At 51.5% G+C, this 19,372-nt stretch overlaps 2 protein-coding genes across 3 annotated transcripts; both read right to left on the reverse strand.

Moving 5' to 3' along the window:
• Positions 1-549: 549 nt before the first annotated feature.
• On the reverse strand, positions 550-12,662 carry LOC307091738 (uncharacterized protein). Of its 2 annotated transcripts, none has more exons than XM_079758533.1 (17): positions 12,511-12,662; positions 11,509-11,610; positions 11,103-11,328; positions 10,820-10,895; positions 9,742-10,130; positions 9,546-9,636; positions 8,710-8,864; positions 7,014-7,133; positions 6,794-6,883; positions 6,412-6,544; positions 5,937-6,103; positions 5,200-5,536; positions 4,512-4,767; positions 3,907-4,127; positions 2,371-2,525; positions 1,909-2,053; positions 550-1,343 (listed from the first exon to the last, which is right to left on the reverse strand). In XM_079758533.1, the coding sequence occupies exons 2-17, from the start codon at positions 11,565-11,567 to the stop codon at positions 1,222-1,224; spliced, it is 2,742 nt and encodes a 913-aa protein (XP_079614659.1). In that variant the 5' UTR covers positions 11,568-11,610; positions 12,511-12,662; the 3' UTR covers positions 550-1,221. The 2 variants fall into 2 exon arrangements, with proteins under 2 accessions (XP_079614659.1, XP_079614658.1); XM_079758532.1 differs by lacking the exon at positions 12,511-12,662 and adding an exon at positions 11,888-12,028.
• Positions 12,663-12,838: 176 nt separating this feature from the next.
• LOC307077071 (major facilitator superfamily domain-containing protein 10-like) lies at positions 12,839-19,179 on the reverse strand. The gene is made up of 13 exons (XM_079738345.1): positions 19,101-19,179; positions 18,257-18,425; positions 17,846-17,942; positions 17,521-17,624; positions 16,122-16,280; positions 15,744-15,932; positions 15,082-15,184; positions 14,671-14,782; positions 14,299-14,407; positions 14,106-14,196; positions 13,867-13,914; positions 13,565-13,654; positions 12,839-13,385 (listed from the first exon to the last, which is right to left on the reverse strand). The coding sequence occupies exons 2-13, from the start codon at positions 18,413-18,415 to the stop codon at positions 13,282-13,284; spliced, it is 1,365 nt and encodes a 454-aa protein (XP_079594471.1). The 5' UTR covers positions 18,416-18,425; positions 19,101-19,179; the 3' UTR covers positions 12,839-13,281.
• Positions 19,180-19,372: the final 193 nt, after the last annotated feature.

Genomic DNA, 19,372 nt, shown 5'->3' on the forward strand with positions numbered 1-19,372 from the left:
CCAAGGTCTACCAGAAAGTTATCATCTCTCCCTAGAGAACATAATGTAGAGCTCTGACTGTGTCAGTGTGTGTGTGTGTGTGTGTGTGTGTGTGTGTGTGTGTGTGTGTGTGTGTGTGTGTGTGTGTGTGTGTGTGTGTGTGTGTGCGTGCGTGTGTGTGTGTTAAAGGCCACCATTATCACTCGTTCTCTATTAAATCACATTTTCTCGGTAACGGCACAGTCCCATGATTGGCGAGGCGTTCCGGAGCTTTGTCACTGTTTGGTCCCAGCTGCCGTCCAATTACAAAACGTCGTCGGTTTGGTGCTGACAGGACTAAACTGTGTTATTACTATCCCAGTGTGTATATACATATATATAAAATATATCATCTGATTAAACAGGTCATGTTTGATTCACGTTTCATCGTCTGACGCTGAGACCCTCAGCAGTAGCGTCTCTCAGAGGGGGGCGACTATCAGGGGCTGGGGCACTCCTCGGCCAGGCCCAGGGGAGCTACAGGGAGCTACAGGGAGCTACAGGGAGCCACAGGGAGCCAGCAGGGAGCTACAGGGAGCTACAGGGAGCTACAGGGAGCTACAGGGAGCCAGCAGGGAGCTGCAGGGAGCCAGCAGGGAGCTACAGGGAGCTACAGGGAGCTACGGGGAGCCAGCAGGGAGCTACAGGGAGCTACAGGGAGCTACGGGGAGCCAGCAGGGAGCCACAGGGAGCTACAGGGAGCTACAGGGAGCCAGCAGGGAGCTACAGGGAGCTACAGGGAGCTACAGGGAGCTACAGGGAGCCAGCAGGGAGCTGCAGGGAGCCAGCAGGGAGCTACAGGGAGCTACAGGGAGCTACGGGGAGCCAGCAGGGAGCCGCAGGGAGCCACAGGGAGCTACAGGGAGCTACAGGGAGCTACAGGGAGCCGCAGGGAGCCGCAGGGAGGCAGCAGGGAGCTACAGGGAGCCACAGGGAGCCACAGGGAGCCACAGGGAGCTACAGGGAGCCAGCAGGGAGCTGCAGGGAGCTACAGGGAGCCGCAGGGAGCCGCAGGGAGCCAGCAGGGAGCTACAGGGAGCCACAGGGAGCCGCAGGGAGCTACAGGGAGCTACAGGGAGCCGCAGGGAGCTACAAGGAGCTACATGGAGCTACAGGGAGCCAACAGGACGCCATGAGGAGTGCGTCTCTATACCACCAGGCACGGGGAGGGGGGGGGGAGGGGGGGGGGGGTGTGGCTCAGGGTCAGCTCTGCTCAGCTCGCTCCCGCGGTTCTTCTCCGTCCAGACGGAGCGAGCCCAGCTGCTCCTCAAAGTTCAGGAACTGGTGGTTGGAATCGTTGTCCAGCATCTTCTTCCACAGCTTAACTGAGAGGGGGGAGGGGGGAGGGAGAGAGGGGGGAGGGAGAGAGAGAGGGGGGAGGGAGGGAGAGAGGGGGGGAGGGAGGAAGAGAGGGGGGAGGGAGGAGGGAGGGAGGGAGGGAGGGGGGAGAGAGAGGGTGGGGAGGGAGGGAGAGAGGGGGGAGAGAGAGAGAGGGGGGAGGGAGGGAGGGAGAGGGGGAGACATCAGTGAGAACATGATGATGAAAGGTCCTTGTTTCTGAGTGATGTTGATTCCTGAGGGAGGGCCGATGGTGTGGAGCTCCTCCCCCCGGTCAGGAGGTCCTGGAATTGTTCTTCAGAGGAAACCCAGATTAGGGAGCCCGCCTCCCAGCAGCAGATAACAGACGAGGTCACGTGACCGGGGAGCCGAGGTCACATGACCGGGGAGCCGAGGTCACATGACCCGGGACAGACGAGGAACAGGGGTGTGGGACTGGTGCACGGCAGGAAGGGGTCTGGAGGGTCTGAGGGGTCTGGAGGGTCTGAGGGGTCTGGAGGGTCTGAGGGGTCTGAGGGGTCTGGAGGGTCTGGGGGGTTGAAGTTGGCTTACTGTACTCTGGCTCCTCCTTCTCCTCCTCCTCCACCTCCTCCACCTCCTCCTCCTCCGGCTGCTCCCCCAGCTCCACGCGCTCCAGCACCTCCTCGTACGCCTTCCTGGCCTCCGAGGACAGCTCGATCATCTTATGGTAGAAGTCCTGGTGAACACATGAACACATGAACACATGAACACTCCTCCTAGGGGTTAGTAGTCCTGGTGAACACATGAACACATGAACACTCCTCCTAGGGGTTAGTAGTCCTGGTGAACACATGAACACTCCTCCTAGGGGTTAGTAGTCCTGGTGAACACATGAACACTCCTCCTAGGGGTTAGTAGTCCTGGTGAACACATGAACACATGAACACTCCTCCTAGGGGTTAGAGGTCCTTGTTAACACATGAACACTGTCCTGTAGGATTGGGTGGAGCGGTAGGGCGGGGGTCTGGGTGGAGCGGTAGGGCGGGTTCTGACCTGCGCCCCGTCGTAGTTGAAGATGCCCACCAGGCTGACGGGCACGGCCTTGTTGACGCAGCGGCCCAGGGCCTTCCTGGAGAGGGCGAACACGAAGGGCACGGCCCGCTGCCGGCACGTCTCTATGATGGTGTGGAGCGCCTCGTCCAGACCGCCTGGACAGGGAGGAGCCAGCCGTTAGGGGAGGAGCCACGCGTTAGAGGAGGAGCCAGCCGTTAGGGGAGGAGCCACGCGTTAGAGGAGGAGCCACGGGTTAGAGGAGGAGCCACGGGTTAGAGGAGGAGCCACGGGTTAGAGGAGGAGCCATGCTTTAGAGGAGGAGCCACGGGTTAGAGGAGGAGCCAGGCGTTAGAGGAGGAGCCACGGGTTAGAGGAGGAGCCACGGGTTAGAGGAGGAGCCATGCTTTAGAGGAGGAGCCACGGGTTAGAGGAGGAGCTATCTGACTACAAACCTCCAGCATTATCCCACCCTATTATTTATACCATACTGTACTTATATTGGATTATATGACAATTCATCTTCAAACTGCACCGTAATGCTCTTTTACACTTCTGTTTAGATCTACCATTACATTTCATTGTCTCTGTATTCTGCACAATGACAATAAAGTTGTATCTGAATCTTTGGATAAAAGCGTTTGCTAAATGCCTCAAATGTAAATTGATTATTATGTATGTATTTGGTATACATTGTTTATATCTACATTTTATATCCTTTACATTTTCTCTTTTGTATTTCATTTTCTACATTTAAAGACCAAATCCCATTCCTTGGATGTGAAATCTCTCACGGCAATTAAACTCGATGCCAAGTGCACTTACGTCACTCTAATCATCCTCTTCATCATCATCCCGCCCGCATTTAGCAGAAAATCTTTTCTTGGTAACGAGCAGAAGCAGGGCTGACAGCAGTAGTCCTTGAGTCATTATACCTGGGAAGGCTCCAGATCCTCTAAGAATCACACCAGCTACAAATACCAGTTCTAATGAGGCCCCTCCCAGTAAACACTCAACCTCACCCAGTAAACACTCAACCTCACCCAGTAAACACTGAGAACACCAGAGGATACAAAGCAAATTTCTCACCAGTCATTGTTTGAATGATCTTTTTTCCATAAACGTATGAACCGTTTGCAGACCCTATGTTGTATTGCATAGGCCTATGCTGATGAATTCGCCAGTGTCATTTAAAATTCATGCGACGTTTTTTCCAAACAAAACGTTGTGTGACGTTTTATTTCCATAATTGTTTCTGATGTTTATACAAAGGATAGTTAGGCTAGACAGAATCAAGTTGGCGAATATTAACCACAACTGTATAACAAACATGTAGTCTCAATATCAAAGTTTGTGAGGCTTCCACTTGTGAAGGATTGAAGGTATTAGCTGATAAGAACGCAGCTAATCAACGAAGAGGTCAGCTACGCATTGCTATGTTAGCTGCGACTGGGCTTAGTACCAAGTCGGCAAAATGCTCCTGTTTTGGGAAACACACCCCAGGTTAAGGGTAGACCAGAGGACAACGGGGGGGCATACCTTTGGACTGGCTCCTCTCGCAGTTGGGCGAGATGACGACACACTTGACCTTGCCAAGCCGCAGGTGCTTGAGGACCTCCCGCAGACCCATGACCAGACGCTTCTTCATGCGCGCCTTCATGGGGTCCTTCTGGTAGAGGCGGTCCTGGAACCGCACCAGCTCCCGCAGCAGGCCGCTCACACACTCATCCACCTCCTTACTCAGGACCTGGCTGCAGTAGCTACACACACACACACACACATTTAGCTAAGGGCTGAGCTCAACTTCTTCAGCTTAACGTCGGGTACCGCCATTGCTAAGAGCAGGCAAAGGTGGATCATCCTGCCGGTGCCAGGACCGCAGAGACGCTCACCGGCTTCCTCAAAAGACTCACTTGTTCAGAGTTCACCTAGACTGTGCATAGCCTCCCCCCTTACCCCCCTCTCTTACGCACTTACTGTATGTTCTGGCACTTAGAAATAGTACTTAGCATTGTGTAGCGTCTTAGGCTAGCTGTCTGTTGTATACGTGGAATGGGTTAACCTGTAACAGGTTCGAAGCTTACATGCCTTTACAAGACCTACATTTGGATAAAAGCGTCACAGCAGGGAGATCCGGTTCTTACTCTCTGAACTTCCTGCTGTGGATTTTGGGCGGGTTGTGGGGGATGGGGGGTGGGAGGGGCTCCACAGCGGCCTGCTCCTCTGGCTGTCCCTCCGGCTCCTCCTCCTTCTTCTCCTCCTCCACCTCCTCCTCCTGCTGCTCCTCCACCTCCTCCTCCTGCTGCTCCTCCACCTCCTCCTCCTCCTCCTCCTGCTGCTGCTCCTCCTCCTCCTCAGCGTCTGAGTCGGCCAGGTGTCTCTGGTCCGCTGGCTCCTCCCCTGACAGGGCAGGAAACAGGAAGCAGCATCACAAGAGGTAAGTAAGTAAATAAGTAACAACATTAAGTAAGTATGTAAGTAAGTAACTAAATAAGTAACTAGTAAGTAACTTGTAAGTAACCAAGTAACTAAGCAACTTACTAATTAAGTATGTAAGTAACTTACATAATTAATTAACAAAGTAAGTAACTAAGTAAGTTACTAAGAAACCAAGTAACTAGTAAGTAACAAAGTAAGTAACTAAGTTACTAGTAAGTAACTAAGTTACTAGTAAGTAACTAAGTAAGTCCTTTAGGCTGTGCAACCACTCAGACGCCACACCGGTCCTAATGCTTTCTGTTCTGAGCTGCTGGGGTCATTGGAGATGATGAAGGAAACGCTGAACTGATGGTTCCACAGAACCCAGAGCCGGGAGGGGAGCGGCTCACTGACCCGTGTCCCTGCTCAGGGCCTGCTCTCCTGCTGAGGGTTCATCCGGTCTGGGGTCCTGGTGGGGGTCCCCGGCCCTCTCCTGGTCCGGTCTGGGGTCCTGGTGGGGGTCCCCGGCCCTCTCCTGGTCCGGTCTGGGGTCCTGGTGGGGGTCCCCGGCCCTCTCCTGGTCCGGTCTGGGGTCCTGGTGGGGGTCCCCGGCCCTCTCCTGGTCCGGTCTGGGGTCCTGGTGGGGGTCCCCGGCCCTCTCCTGGTCCGGTCTGGGGTCCTGGTGGGGGTCCCCGGCCCTCTCCTGGAGCAGCCGGTTCTGCTTCCTCTCCTCTCGCTCCTTTAGGATCACCTGGAGGAGCGGAAGAAACAGACGAGGGAACCGTCAACACTATTAACCTCAGCCAGTCAGCCAGTCAGTCAGTCAGTCAGTCAGTCAGTCAGTCAGTCAGCCAGTCAGTCAGCCAGTCAGTCAGTCAGTCAGTCAGTCAGTCAGTCAGTCAGCCAGTCAGTCAGTCAGTCAGTCAGCCAGCCATCCATCCAGTCATTCAGTCAGTCATCCATCCAGTCAGTCAGTCAGTCATCCATCCATCCATCCATCCAGTCAGCCAGTCATCCATCCAGTCAGTCAGTCAGTCAGCCAGCCAGTCAGTCAGCCAGCCAGTCAGCCAGCCAGTCAGCCAGCCAGCCAGTCAGTCAGTCAGTCAGTCAGTCAGTCAGTCAGCCAGTCAGTGGTGGAGGGCGGGGCTCACCCTCTTCAGCTGGGTGGGTTTCTTGACCTTGGGCACCTCCCTCTGCTTGCCCTTCTTCACCATAGGGCTGGTGGAGTCCAGGGGGTTGTGCGCAAACTTGTCCTGCTGCCACGCCCCCTTCTTCTGGACCAATGGCTGCTTCAGGCCCACGGGACAGGCTCCTCCCACTGCAGGCAGGGGTTAGACAGTACAGAGACAGGTCATTAAGGAGCAGGTAGGGGTTAGACAGTACAGAGACAGGTCATTAAGGAGCAGGTAGGGGTTAGACAGTACAGAGACAGGTCATTAAGGAGCAGGTAGGGGTTAGACAGTACAGAGACAGGTCATTAAGGAGCAGGTAGGGGTTAGACAGTACAGAGACAGGTCATTAAGGAGCAGGTAGGGGTTAGACAGTACAGAGACAGGTCATTAAGGAGCAGGTAGGGGTTAGACAGTACAGAGACAGGTCACGGGGACACCATCTGGATGTGGTTACCTGACAGGTAGAGCGGCTTGGCGTCGTGTTTGGACTTCTGGGATTGCTGCTTCCTCTCCAGCACCTCCAGCATGGTGCCGATGTCCAGCTGCAGAGGAACCTTGCTCTTCTTCCCAGTGGCCTTCTCAGTTTTCTGGAGTACCGGAGGAAGTACACCGAGAACATCAGGGGGCATACTATACTATAGTACTGTATAGTATACTGTATCATACTATACTAGTAGTATAGTATGATACAGTAGTATAATATTATAGCATGAGATATCAGTAGTATAGTATGGTACACTGGTGTAGTATTATAGTATGGTACAGTAGTATAGTATGGTACAGCAGTATAGTATTATAGTATGGTACAGTAGTATAGTATGGGAGTATCATCAGACCTGGGTCCCCGGGGGGGCTGTGGTACTGCTGGCCGTTGGTCTGGAGGCTCCAGCGGAGGGACGGCCCAGGTCTGGGAACTCCTCCTCATCCTTCAGAACAAAGGCACCCGTCAGCACCCTCCCCCTCACCCTGCCCCTCCCCCTCACCCTGCCCCTCCCCCTCACCCCGCCCCGCCCCCTCACCCTGCCCCTGACGGTGAACATGTGATCAGACTCAGACCTCAAACTTTGGGGGCTCCTGGAGGGGCGTCGGCTCCTCAGGCTCCTCCTCCGAGGTTCGGGGGGGCTTCTTCTTCCTCTTCCTCTTCTTCCTCTCCGACGAGCCGTCCTCCTGCTCCTCCTGGATGGATCAAACAGGAAATGGGAATGGAACCGTACAGGAAGTGAGAATGGAACCGTACAGGAAGTGGGAACGGTATCGTACAGGAAGTGGGAACGGTATCGTACAGGAAGTGGGAACGGTATCGTACAGGAAGTGGGAATGGAACCGTACAGGAAGTGGGAACGGTATCGTACAGGAAGTGGGAATGGAACCGTACAGGAAGTGGGAACGGTATCGTACAGGAAGTGGGAACTAGGGCTGCAACAACAAATCGATAAAATCAATTACTAAAAGCGTTGGCAACGAATTTGGTCATCGATTCGTTGAGTCGCGCGGTTAATACGTCACTCGTAGGCACGGCACTGTTTACAGCCAGCCGCCGACAGGTTGGTTCATGGTTCATGCACGCCCACAGCGAGCTTTAGTGAGAGCGACTACAGCTTGTGTTTTGGTCATATTTTATCTTAGTGTTCTACCTCCACTGTATTTGGGTTAAAAAACTCCTTCAACTCAGTATCCGTCTAATCCAACCGAAAACTCGGTCAGCTGCTGCTGCTGCAGACGGGATCGAGCCGGCACCGCGTGCATCAACAGTCTTTCAAAGCAGCGGTAGTAATCACACAACCGGAAGGCGTCAGATAAAAATAGTAATCCAGTTTTTAAATCCATGTTAAAATCGGCAGGATATAAAGCTAGTTAGCTTAAAAAAAAGTTGCAAACAGTGTCAAATGTGATGTGTTCAGGTCGGCTCAGTAATATGATTTGATGTGTTCAAATGCAAAAAAAAAGAAGAGATTTTGGCAAAAAAAAAATTCCCAGCAATATAAAATAGATAGTAAAGATGAATTACGACCTGTTTTACGTCCTATCTTGGACTATCATCATATTATCATCCATTAAAGCAATAATACAAGTTCTATTTCAAGGAGCCTCGGAAATGGTATCAATATCAATAAAAATTAACGATCTCCTGTCATCTGAGAGAAATTAAGATGATTTAATTTATTTTTAACCGTTAGTATTTACCGGTTAAAGATCTTATCGGTTGACCAGTGAACCATGGACATCTCTTATACACTGAATATATATAATGTATATCATACATTGTATGTTTTTTTTGTGTTATATATTTTTATTTTTTTACACTTCAGTCTGCACTGTGAATTTGAAGTAATGTTCAGTTTTTGAACAAAGATGCGGCAATTACAAATGTTTCTTTTTAGACAGTTAGTTGCAGCCCTAGTGGGAACGGCATCATACAGGAAGTCGGAATGTGGCAAAAAGCTCTGTGTCCAAAGAATTTATCCAGGATTTGATTTATTTAAATCCAAAATGAGGGGACTTTGGTATGAGGGAGTTGGTCGGGGTTACAACTGAATATTACAGCGGCGATTATAAACTTATGAAAGCACATTTACATTATGGGCATCTAGCAGACGCTTTTATCCAAAGCGACGTACAGTAAGCACATTTGTCCGAAGTAGAAAGTAACCATCTTCATGTGATTCTGTGCTAGTGCTGAAATATTAACTTTGAGGTACATTCCCCCAGATCCCTGACACATCACACGGTTCAACCAACAGGCCCTGGGTACCTGGGCGGCGCTGAAGGGGTCCTCTCTCGGGACGGGTTTCCTCGGAGGCTGGGAGGCCACGTTGGCCCAGGAGGTGGAGGCAGAGGCCGGTCTCTCCAGACCCCCTGAGGAGACCTTCACAGGGCCTGGTTTCACAGCATGGAGCGTTCCCCGGTCTACAGCAGCACAGTCACAGGAGTCAAGCCTGGAGCTTCATTTAAACTGAGTCCATTGGCTGAGCACGTTCAACCTGACCCAAAACCAGTTCGGGTCTGCTTCATCAATGGAACATTCAGGATGAGGTGTTTCAGTGACTATCAGCCTGTGTTTCAGTGACTATCAGCCTGTGTTTCAGTGACGATGAGCCTGTGTTTCAGTGACTATCAGCCTGTGTTTCAGTGACTATCAGTCTGTGTTTCAGTGACTATCAGCCTGTGTTTCAGTGACTATCAGCCTGTGTTTCAGTGCCTATCAGCCTGTGTTTCAGTGACTATCAGCCTGTGTTTCAGTGACTATCAGCCTGTGTTTCAGTGACTATCAGCCTGTGTTTCAGTGACTATCAGCCTGTGTTTCAGTGCCTATCAGCCTGTGTTTCAGTGACTATCAGCCTGTGTTTCAGTGACTATCAGCCTGTGTTTCAGTGACTATCAGCCTGTGTTTCAGTGACTATCAGCCTGTGTTTCAGTGACGATGAGCCTGTGTTTCAGTGACGATGAGCCTGTGTTTTAGTGACTATTAGCCTGTGTTTCGGTGCCTATCAGCCTGTGTTTCAGTGACTATCAGCCTGTGTTTGGGCCCCTGCGGCCCATGTGTTAATGCTGAGGGAAGGTACTAGACCCAAGGTACGAGGATCCTACCAGGGGAGCGAGGCGCTGACACAGGTCTGACATCACGGGCTTGTCTGCGTGGGCCTGGACTTCCTGCCGGCCTCTCGTTAACCGACTGCTTCTACAAAGCAAACGACTCAAATGAGTTACTCATTCATAACCGATTACTCCATTCCATCCAAACAGCTGACCAGTACAGCTTATGTGAACCAATGGCAACCCCAACCTTGTTAGAAGACACGGGCCCCTGGCTGTGAGTCCCCTGGGAGGGGGGCCCCTGGATGTGAGGCCCCTGGCTGTGAGTCCCCTGGGAGGGGGGCCCCTGGATGTGAGGCCCCTGGGTTTGAGGCCCCCGGGTTTGAGGCCCCTGGCTGTGAGGCCCCTGGGAGGGGGGCCCCTGGGTGAGAGGGTTTGGGCCCCAGCTCGGAGCGGGAGGGGCAGAGGTTCCTGGCGTTGCGGTGGCTAGCTCAGGGAAATCGGCCATCTTGACCTCGAAGGTGACCCGGCTGGCATGGGGCGCGCCCCCGTTGGGAGGGCCCCTGACGTGAGGCCCGGCGTGTGGAGGGCCCCCGTGGCTCCGTGCAGGGCCGGGGGCGGACCTTGGGCCCCTCAGAGCTGAGGAGGAATCACAAGCGGAGAATTGTCGTTTTGTAATACAGCACATTGAAGTTCTCTTTTAGTTCAATTTAACTCCAGGAGGAAGAGCCGGTGCTGCAGGAAGAACAGGCTGCACTCGTTCACATCACTACACACCAAAGAGATCTGGCTTCATTTTTTCAAGTCTTATCTTTATCAGTTATCTTGTAAAAAGATAAAGAAAGGCATTTGAAGCAAAGTGGATATTCTCAGAGGACAGCCATCCTTCCAGTCCAAGGAGAATCAGATATCTTCTCGGGGCGGTGGTTTGGCTCCACATTGAGGTGAAGAATTCACCCTTATTCAGGACTCTAAGACATAGATCTAACCAGATATAATACATATAGTGTGTGTTGATCAGGCACCTGGTCCATAGTGCGTAGGACGTTGTGAACCCAAGGTATCCCCTTTAATAACTAACTTATAACAAATAACGATTATAAATAACTCTAAGAGTGGAGGCTGGTGGCATGAAGTCACCACATCAAGGTAGTCCGGCACCAAAAGAAAAGTAGCTCTACTGTTATCCTACTCATGGGACACATGTCCTGTTCCATATCTAAATCCGAGTTTAGTCTGCAGTTGTTTCTTTTATATTGTTGATATAGCGTGTAGAAGGCCTGTTGGACCACGTCCTTAATGATGATGAAGTCGTCTGCATTGATCACCTCTTGCTGATCCGTCCGGGGATCTCTGGCCAAACCTTCTGTCCTTAAACTGGGGTTCACTTGGGTGCCTCGTTTTCTGCGGACATGGAAACAGAAATCGATGTAAATGCCTTCATTCACATCTGACCTTCATGTTACGTACAGTGTATGTATGTTTATACATACATACATACAGTATATAAATAGATCTATAGATATATATATATATATCTATAGATCTATAGATATATATATATAGATATATATATATAGATATAGATATATATGAGTGTGAATGATGAACCTTGGTTTGTGGATCCCATCTAGACGAGTCGGTGTGCGGCCGGGGGCCTTCGTCGTTGGTCCGTCGGTCCCCAGCGTCGCCTATCCGTCGGTCACTAGTCCATCTGTCAGCATCGTTCCTGTTCCGTCTGTCCCCAGGGTTGCTGGGCCCATTCCTGCCTGGCCTCCCTCCTCTCCCCTCAGTCCGGTCAGACTTGTGTCCCGGGCTCATAAACAACTGACCGGTCCTGAGTTTCAGAGGGACACAAAGTTCCAACATCAAATCAAATTATTTAATCTTATTTAGAGAATGCTTTTCCTCCAAAACTACAACAACACAACGAGATAAACAACAACATGCACAGATTGCCTGACGGTACAATATCAGTTTATTGTATTAAAAGGCAAAGACCAACAGGTCAGGGCACCTTGGATTGGTGACGTAGGGACTAGGGAGGGAGATGGGTGTCCTCTCCCGCGGCTCCATGCTCACTGCCCCCTGGGGAGTGTTGAGTAGACGGCTCACTTTCCTGGAAGTACAACAGTAAGGTAAAGACAACAGAGGGGTCCTCCTTAACAGGGTTCCTCTGTAACAGGGCTCCCTGCTGCGGGCTTTAGTCTCACTTTACTTTGGTTCACTGACCGCGGCGGGACACGATCAGGATCATATATCATATTATACCGAATCATGCCGCGATCCTCTTTGGCAGTATCAACATCTAAACCCGAACGCCTGGTTCCCCTCACAGCTGTCCTTACTGATTCAGATGACAACAATATAACACTTTCGAACAAATTCTATCTTACTTCGACAGCACACCGGCTGGTCGTCAGTTGGCATTCATTTTGCAATCCGGAAAAGAGTTTAAGCGGGCAAATCTTGACTGAACTTACACCTCAACTAGCCACAGTGCAGGGGAAGTTGGCTAACATTAGCATGTATCTTAAACAACAGCCGCTAGCTGTCAACATTAGCCTCCTGGTTCCATAGGTCACAGACGGGCTGGGAGAGGACCCTGGATCAGAGCGTTATCCCGTAATACCAGAACGCAATATCCTTTCCCTCACATCCTATGTGCTGTGTGTGCCGGTCAACAATCCTCGGAGCGAGAATGGAGACCATGAAAAGAATAACAAAGACGACGACAAAGAGAACACATATAGAGTATTCCCTAAAATGTGCAAAGAAATATCGAAAACATGTAACGGAAAAGGGAAAGTAACCCTCCATCGGAAGTCCCGCCCTCTCTGTAGCCTTTAAACCCGTCTAACTGAAAGTCCCGCCCATCCCTCGCTGACTTTTATCACCCGCTCCAGGCGTTCCTCCGTGAGAGGGGAACGCCTGGGCGAGACCTCAGGTCACAGACAGACTGGAGGTCTCTGTCCGTGGAGCCACTCTCGATCGCTTTGATCGACACGAAGCAACCCACCTAGAAAGTGAGCCAACGTGTCCATCTTCGGCCCTTCAGAATGTCAGTTCTCTGTCTTTCTTCCTTATCACTTCTTCACACGCACTTATTTGGAGCATCGCGAGTGTTCCGCGGTTCTGCCGAGCAGGTGGAGCTACCTGTCGGATGGGTCTTCTGGAGACATAGGGTAGAGCTACCTGTCGAATGGGTCTTCTGGACACAGGGTCCATCAGTACGAGCAGTAGAGTACTCTGGGTTGACGCTCTACTAGCAGTGGGACATTTAGGACAGTGCCCCCATGCGGCAGTTTCAGGAAACGCAGCGACACAGAGATAAACAGTTCTTTAGAAGATCAGTCTTTATATTTTATTATCAAAGCTCCGTATATTTGTAGTAAAAGACAAACAACTGTACCTTAAGTTAACAACTCTGTTTTCAATATAAACACTGTTTTGAAAAAAACAACTTCATTTATATAAAAATAAACATCGAAATAAATGATTGAGATATATATTGAATGTCTTGGCCCATACGTGTAGAGGTATAAAAAATAGAAAGTGTTTGCATTGTTTGGTCCCATGAAATGCTTTCAGTTCCCTGTAGTACTGTCCTGTTATGGATAAATCTACTCATTGCGATATGTGGCCAAATAAAAGCGTTCTTCCCAAGAAGATGTAAACAAATACAACTTAAAAGATTTAAATGAAATCTAAAAGCTCTTTGTTTTTAGTGCTATTCCCAGTATAACGCCTTGAAGGACTCATCCTTCTCAGACTGGCTGTGATTGGCCGGTTACTCCGTCTTCAGCCTGCTTGCTGTTCTGAGCAACAGCAGAGGCACTACAAACATGGCTGACGTGAGGATGAAGCAGACCTCGGCTCCGGCCATCCAGTACACTGAAGAGGAGAGAGCAAGGCAGGGTGAAGGGAATGCTCTCCATCCATCCTCATACTTTCAAAACACACAGAACTAGTGTGTTTAAATAGCTACAACACTATTAATGTCCATTTGTAGTTATTGGACTGCAGAGTTTGCCTTCATTCTTTAAGGAACAGGGAGGAGACGGCTTGTTTACCGGAGGAGGTGACGATGGGGCCCAGCGCCCTGGCCAGCGCCCCCAGGCTTCTCAGGATCCCCATGACCGTCCCCTTCTGGCCCGCCGAGCCTGCAGGGACACGAGGAGTCAGCTGGGGTTGTGGCACTCAAAAGGTCAATCGACCGCATGCAGAAACCAAAGAGACCTCAGTGAATGAATCAATGATGTTTTAATACTCGGATCACTATGCTCTAAAACCATTCCTCCATTCATTCAGTCCTCCTTCTGTGTGCGGACATGAGAGTGAATCCGATCCCCATGGTAACGGAGGAGAGCATTACCGTGGTCAGAGACCAGCGTGGACAGGCAGGGAACCACGATGGCCGCAGCTGGAACAGAGGAGGACAGAAGGTGAATATTCTGGAGGGTTCCATGAGGGACAGGTCCCTCCAGGGACGAACATCATCCATTTAACCTTTCTCTTCCGTAGATTACAGTCTCAAGACAATAAAGCTTTCACTTCCAATTAAGAAAGTTGGCTTGAGTTGAGCTGCTTTCTCGGATAAAACGGTGGACTTACCGAAGGCGTACAACGCCAGGCCGAGATAAAGCATCACCAAGTTCCATGCGAGCCCAACCAGAATGAACGCTGGAATCAGGGCCAGGATTGCCTGAAGGAAAGGAATAACCTTTTGAATCCAGAAACAGGCCTTCTATAACACGGTGTGGCCAGCTGACCCTGGGCCTGTCTCCCTTCCCTCCGAAGGTCTTACCGTACGGACAGCCTTGATGTGGTGACCCGGTTGGATTCTGCGAGAATAACCCCCCTGTATCGACATCATGATGACCCCAATAAAGAAGAACATCTTTCCTTGCTGCATACTGCAAAGGACGTACAAAGAGTCATTTAAATCATGTTTTGATACAGTAAAGTTTTATAATTAAAAGATGGACCCTTTTATTTATAATAAAAGGCTCCATCTACCAGAACAACAAAAAAACAGAAGCAGTAGCCAGCTTGACCCGTTTTACTAGTTATTACACAACTATAGATTACTAAAGTACAAGAGCCCTCTTTATTTTCGTATGTCTGGAACCAGCTGGAACCGGATGGGACCGGATGGAACCGGCTGGTGTTCTCTCACCTGGTGAAGTGGAAGCGCTGGTGCGTGAGGAAGCTCAGCGTGAACTCCAGCCCAGAGAAGAGGAAGAGGTATGAGAAGTAGACCAGGCCCAGGACCTGCAGCTTCCTCATTCCTGTGGACCCAGGCACAACGTCTTGACACCACCCAACGCACGTTAACGCAACCGTCACCCACCACAGCATCTTACCCCACCTTTACACCACCCTGACTCACATTAACTAATGTCTGGAAAGCTTACATTGTTGTACTACTGCTCCTGTTGTGTATTTAACTTTATTTGAATAACCTTTATTAATGTCATTTTTAACGTTCTCTTTGAAATGTGTGCAGATATTTTCCTCCATATTCTGGTCCTTTGGCCTGGTGCTGACTCTGCCCAGCGGGGGGGAATGAGGCGAGGGAGGGGCTCACTCTGTTTGGAGGGGGGGTCCCTCACCCGGGACACAGCCGAGAAATAGAAGAGGGAGCCGGGGTCCAGCAGGTCTCTGGGGCCCCCCGCTCCCGGGGACGAGACCTGGACCACAAGGATCAACATCAGCACACACCACTGGGTCAACAGAGGTTTAGCATAGCATCGGTTAACCTTGACCTATTGGCCAGGAAAAGGAAATAGATTGACTTACTGTTATCTATGAGTCTGCATTATCTAATTATAAAACGAGGAGCATCAAAACTTAAGTTTAATCCGACTCAAACCATCTCTCCTCCTCCCTCTTACATGTTGCAACGACAACATGCAAGATGTAACATGTTGCAACAACTCATACATGACTGTATACTTCTGGGATGTGTATACTGGGCTGTGTATACTGGGATGTGTATACTGGGATGTGTACACAAAAACAACTGCCCAAACAGATGGCCTCACTAGCTGTCAGTAAGCAGTGGAAACATCTGGGCCAGTGTTAGCCTGTTGTGTTATCAGTGTTATCTGCTCATTGGGCAGAGAGTACCTTCACAGGCCAACCGAGATTCACCTTGAGGTGCTTGGCCAGGGTCTGGCGCTCACCTTGAGGTGCTTGGCCAGGGTCTGGCGCTCACCTTGAGGTGCTTGGCCAGGGTCTGGCGCTCACCTTGAGGTGCTTGGCCAGGGTCTCGGGCAGCAGGAGCCAGATGAAGAGCAGGTCGGCCAGGCTGAAGAGCAGGGCCAGCAGGGCGGGGTACTGGTGGAAGAGCTCCCCCTGGCCGGCGTGGACCGCGAAGTACGCCCCCATCAGCGGGCCCAGGGTGAAGCCCAGGGAGAAGGCGATGCCGATCATGGCCTGAGGACACACGTCCACCGGAATGGGTTCAGCCGTTTGAGCTGTTAATCACTTTTAGACCACATTAGAAAAGCACTGGTCTGGTATGCTGGTCTCCACAGAAGGCTGTATATACTACAGTACACCCCCAATGACTTTGAACCTCATTAGTTTTTCCCTTTCTCCTTAACCACGAGAGCAACCACGTACCATTCCTCGGTTGCGTGCCTTTGGGCAGGGCAGGTCGGCCACCACGGCCGTGCAGACGCTCACGTTCCCCTTACAGATTCCCCCGACGACCCGGAACACCAGGAAGCCGCTGAAGCTCCGGGACGCGGCCCAGACTGCGTAGGAGAGGGCCAGCCCGGCCTGGAGGGGGGAGAGGGAGGTCAGAGTCTCCTCAGAGTCTCTGTCATTGGCTGCTGCTAAAGGGTTGGTGTGATATGGGGTCGGCTTAGCTCAGGAGGTAGAGCAGTTGCCTTGTAACCGAAAGGTCGCTAGTTCGATTCCCCAGCTACTCCTAGCTGAGTGTTGATGTGTCCCTGAGTGAGACACTTAACCCTAACTGCTCCTGGCGAGCTGGCTGTCGCCTTGCATGGTTGACTCTGCCGTCAATGTGTATATTAACCGATGTAAGTCGCTTTGGATAAAAGCGTAATTGATATGATCTCGTCTTTCTCTTAACATTATTACATTTTGATATCTGTTTTGTTTTACTTCATTATCACAGCTCATCCTTTTGAGACATAAACCGGAACGACTCTCAGTTCCACGTGAGCAGACCTATCGTTGACGTTCGCCTTTTGCCTAAACAGCCGTTTGAATTTAACTAAAAAAAAACGTTTGTTTAGGCAAACGAGGAGTAACTGTCAGAGAGAGCGGAGAGCAGCCTCTGTTACCCTGTGTTGCCCTGTGTTACCCTGTGTTGCCCATGGTTACCCCGTATAGCCCCCAGTTGCCCCTTGTTGTGTTGCCCCCTGTTACCCCTGGTTGCCCATGGTTACCCCGTGTTCCCCCGTGCTGCCCCCTGTTGCCCCGTGCTGCTCCGTGTTACCCCCTGTTGCCCTGTGTTACCCCCTGTTGCCCCCTGTTACCCCGTGTTACCCCCTGTTGCCCCCTGTTACCCTGTGTTACCCCCTGTTGCCCCCTGTTACCCTGTGTTACCCCCTGTTGCCCCCTGTTACCCCGTGTTACCCCCTGTTGCCCCCTGTTACCCTGTGTTACCCCCTGTTGCCCCGTGCGGCCCCCTGTTGCTCTGTGTTACCCCTTGTTACCCCCTGTTACCTCTTGTTGCCCCCTGCTGCCCCGGGCCGCCCCCTGTTGCCCCGGGCCGCCCCCTGCTGCCCCGGGCCGCCCCCTGTTGCCCCGGGCCGCCCCCTGTTGCCCCCTGCTGCCCCCGTTGCCCCGGGCCGCCCCCTGTTTCCCCGGGCCGCCCCCTGCTGCCCCGGGCCGCCCCCTGCTGCCCCCGTTGCCCCGGGCCGCCCCCTGTTGCCCCCTGCTGCCCCCTGTTGCCCCCTGCTGCCCCCGTTGCCCCGGGCCGCCCCCTGTTGCCCCCTGCTGCCCCCTGTTGCCCCCTGCTGCCCCCGTTGCCCCGGGCCGCCCTGCCCACCGTGGTGAGCAGCAGCAGTGGTCGGCGTCCTCGGCGGTCCGACGCGGCGCCGGTCAGCGGGGACGACAGGAACTGCAGCAGAGAGAAGAGCGACCCGATCAGACCTGAGCAGACGAACCGGAGCGGGGCACAGAGCACAACATGGCCGAGGTTTAATACAAAACGTTGACGATGAGTATACACTGTAAACCACGGAAACAACACTATCAACTGACACGACTCAATGAACTCAGTCATGTCTCCGGAAATCTAAAAGTCTCTCAGGGAACCTTTCAGCGCCACACAGAGTGAAAGGAGTGATCCGTCAGCGCCGCAGCGCACTCACCCCCAAACAGAACACTGTTGTACTTCCTCTCCATTGGAATGCCCACCGCCTCCCTGAACCAATCCACAACGCTCTGAAGGGACTGGTACACCGGGTCCTGACCAATCACACCACAAGAGCAATCAGACAACCAATAGGAGCCTTCTGAATGAGCAGCAGGACGATGCAGAGGCTGAACACACGGGGGGGAGAGGATGGGGGAGGCAGCGCATTCCTGATGAGCTGGAATTCTAAACTTGCTAAATTCTAAACTTTACCAGGACTGTTTTTCAAGGAGCTTGCTCAATGGCACTTGAGCTCTAGCTGCTGAGGAGGGGGGGGGGGGGGGGGGGGGGGGGGGGTCTGTCCTGGAGGACTTAAGAGGCGCGGTGAATCCCCCTGATGGACCAGGGATGGGTCTGTGGGTCTCACCGCTGTCTGTCCGTAGTGGTCCAGGATGGAAGGGAAGAGAGGCAGGATCAGGGTGAAGCCTAACAGGTCCAACAGCAGGGCGACGAACACGATGTTGATGACCCTGGAGGAGAACGTCTCCTTCTCCCCAGAGACGACCTCACTGGACGCTCCAGCCATCCTTCACGATCTGCTCAGTCAGAACACCACATAGGAACCGTGTTGAACAGAGAACGCGGTCAAATGAATGGAAGACAAACTGCACATTATGTTTCTGTGGTGAACATAATGTCCCGTACTTGGTAACACAGTTACCAAGAGACATTATCTATCGATCATTATCGATCATTATCGACTTGGTAACACAGTTACCAAGTACGGTGGACACGGTAAATGTCAAAGTCAATTCTGGTTGAAGTTGATAGTTCTGTTTGTTTTGTTCTTCTTTGAGAAGGTCTTCTCAGACCATCCCTGCAGGTAAAGTGGACTCGGCGCATGCTCTAGTTACGGTTGAAGCCATAAAACCCGACGCGATAACGTTGTGATTACGGTAATGAGAATAGAGACATTATCGATCAGGAAGGAGCAGGTATGACTGGAAGGAATGAGGAAACAGATATGCTAGAGGAACACACGCAGGGAAGGGTTTGATTATTGAATGATCTACCTTTCTACCTGAGGGTAGAAATAAAAAAATACATTGCATACAACTCATAGCAAAGAATCCCATTTAAACAAGTTTAAACCCGGACTTAAATCCATACGAACTGTAGAAGACACCTTGGCCACATCATTAACTTAACTCTTAACTATTACATAAAACAACGCAGAAGAACGAAGCTCTGAATTACGGCTATACTCACACCGATCCCCCAGATACGAGTCAACAGAGACAGCGGTGCCTTGCTCATCTGCAGCCTGCACGGTTCTCCTCACTGGCGCTCCTCACTGGTTTGAGACCAGGAAGCGGAGTCCCGTCTCACTAGGCGAAGCACGTGACGTTGAACGCCACGCCCACGAGGTCTCATCATCCTTATCGTTTATTTGTTACTTTCTTTGCTCTTTACTCAATAGCTAAAATTCTTGTTCTTGAAGATTTTATGGGATGTGTTTTAATAATCTAAATCTAGCAAAATC

This window comes from Pollachius pollachius, assembly GCF_949987615.1.
Source record: "Pollachius pollachius genome assembly, chromosome: 1".
NCBI lineage: Eukaryota > Metazoa > Chordata > Actinopteri > Gadiformes > Gadidae > Pollachius > Pollachius pollachius.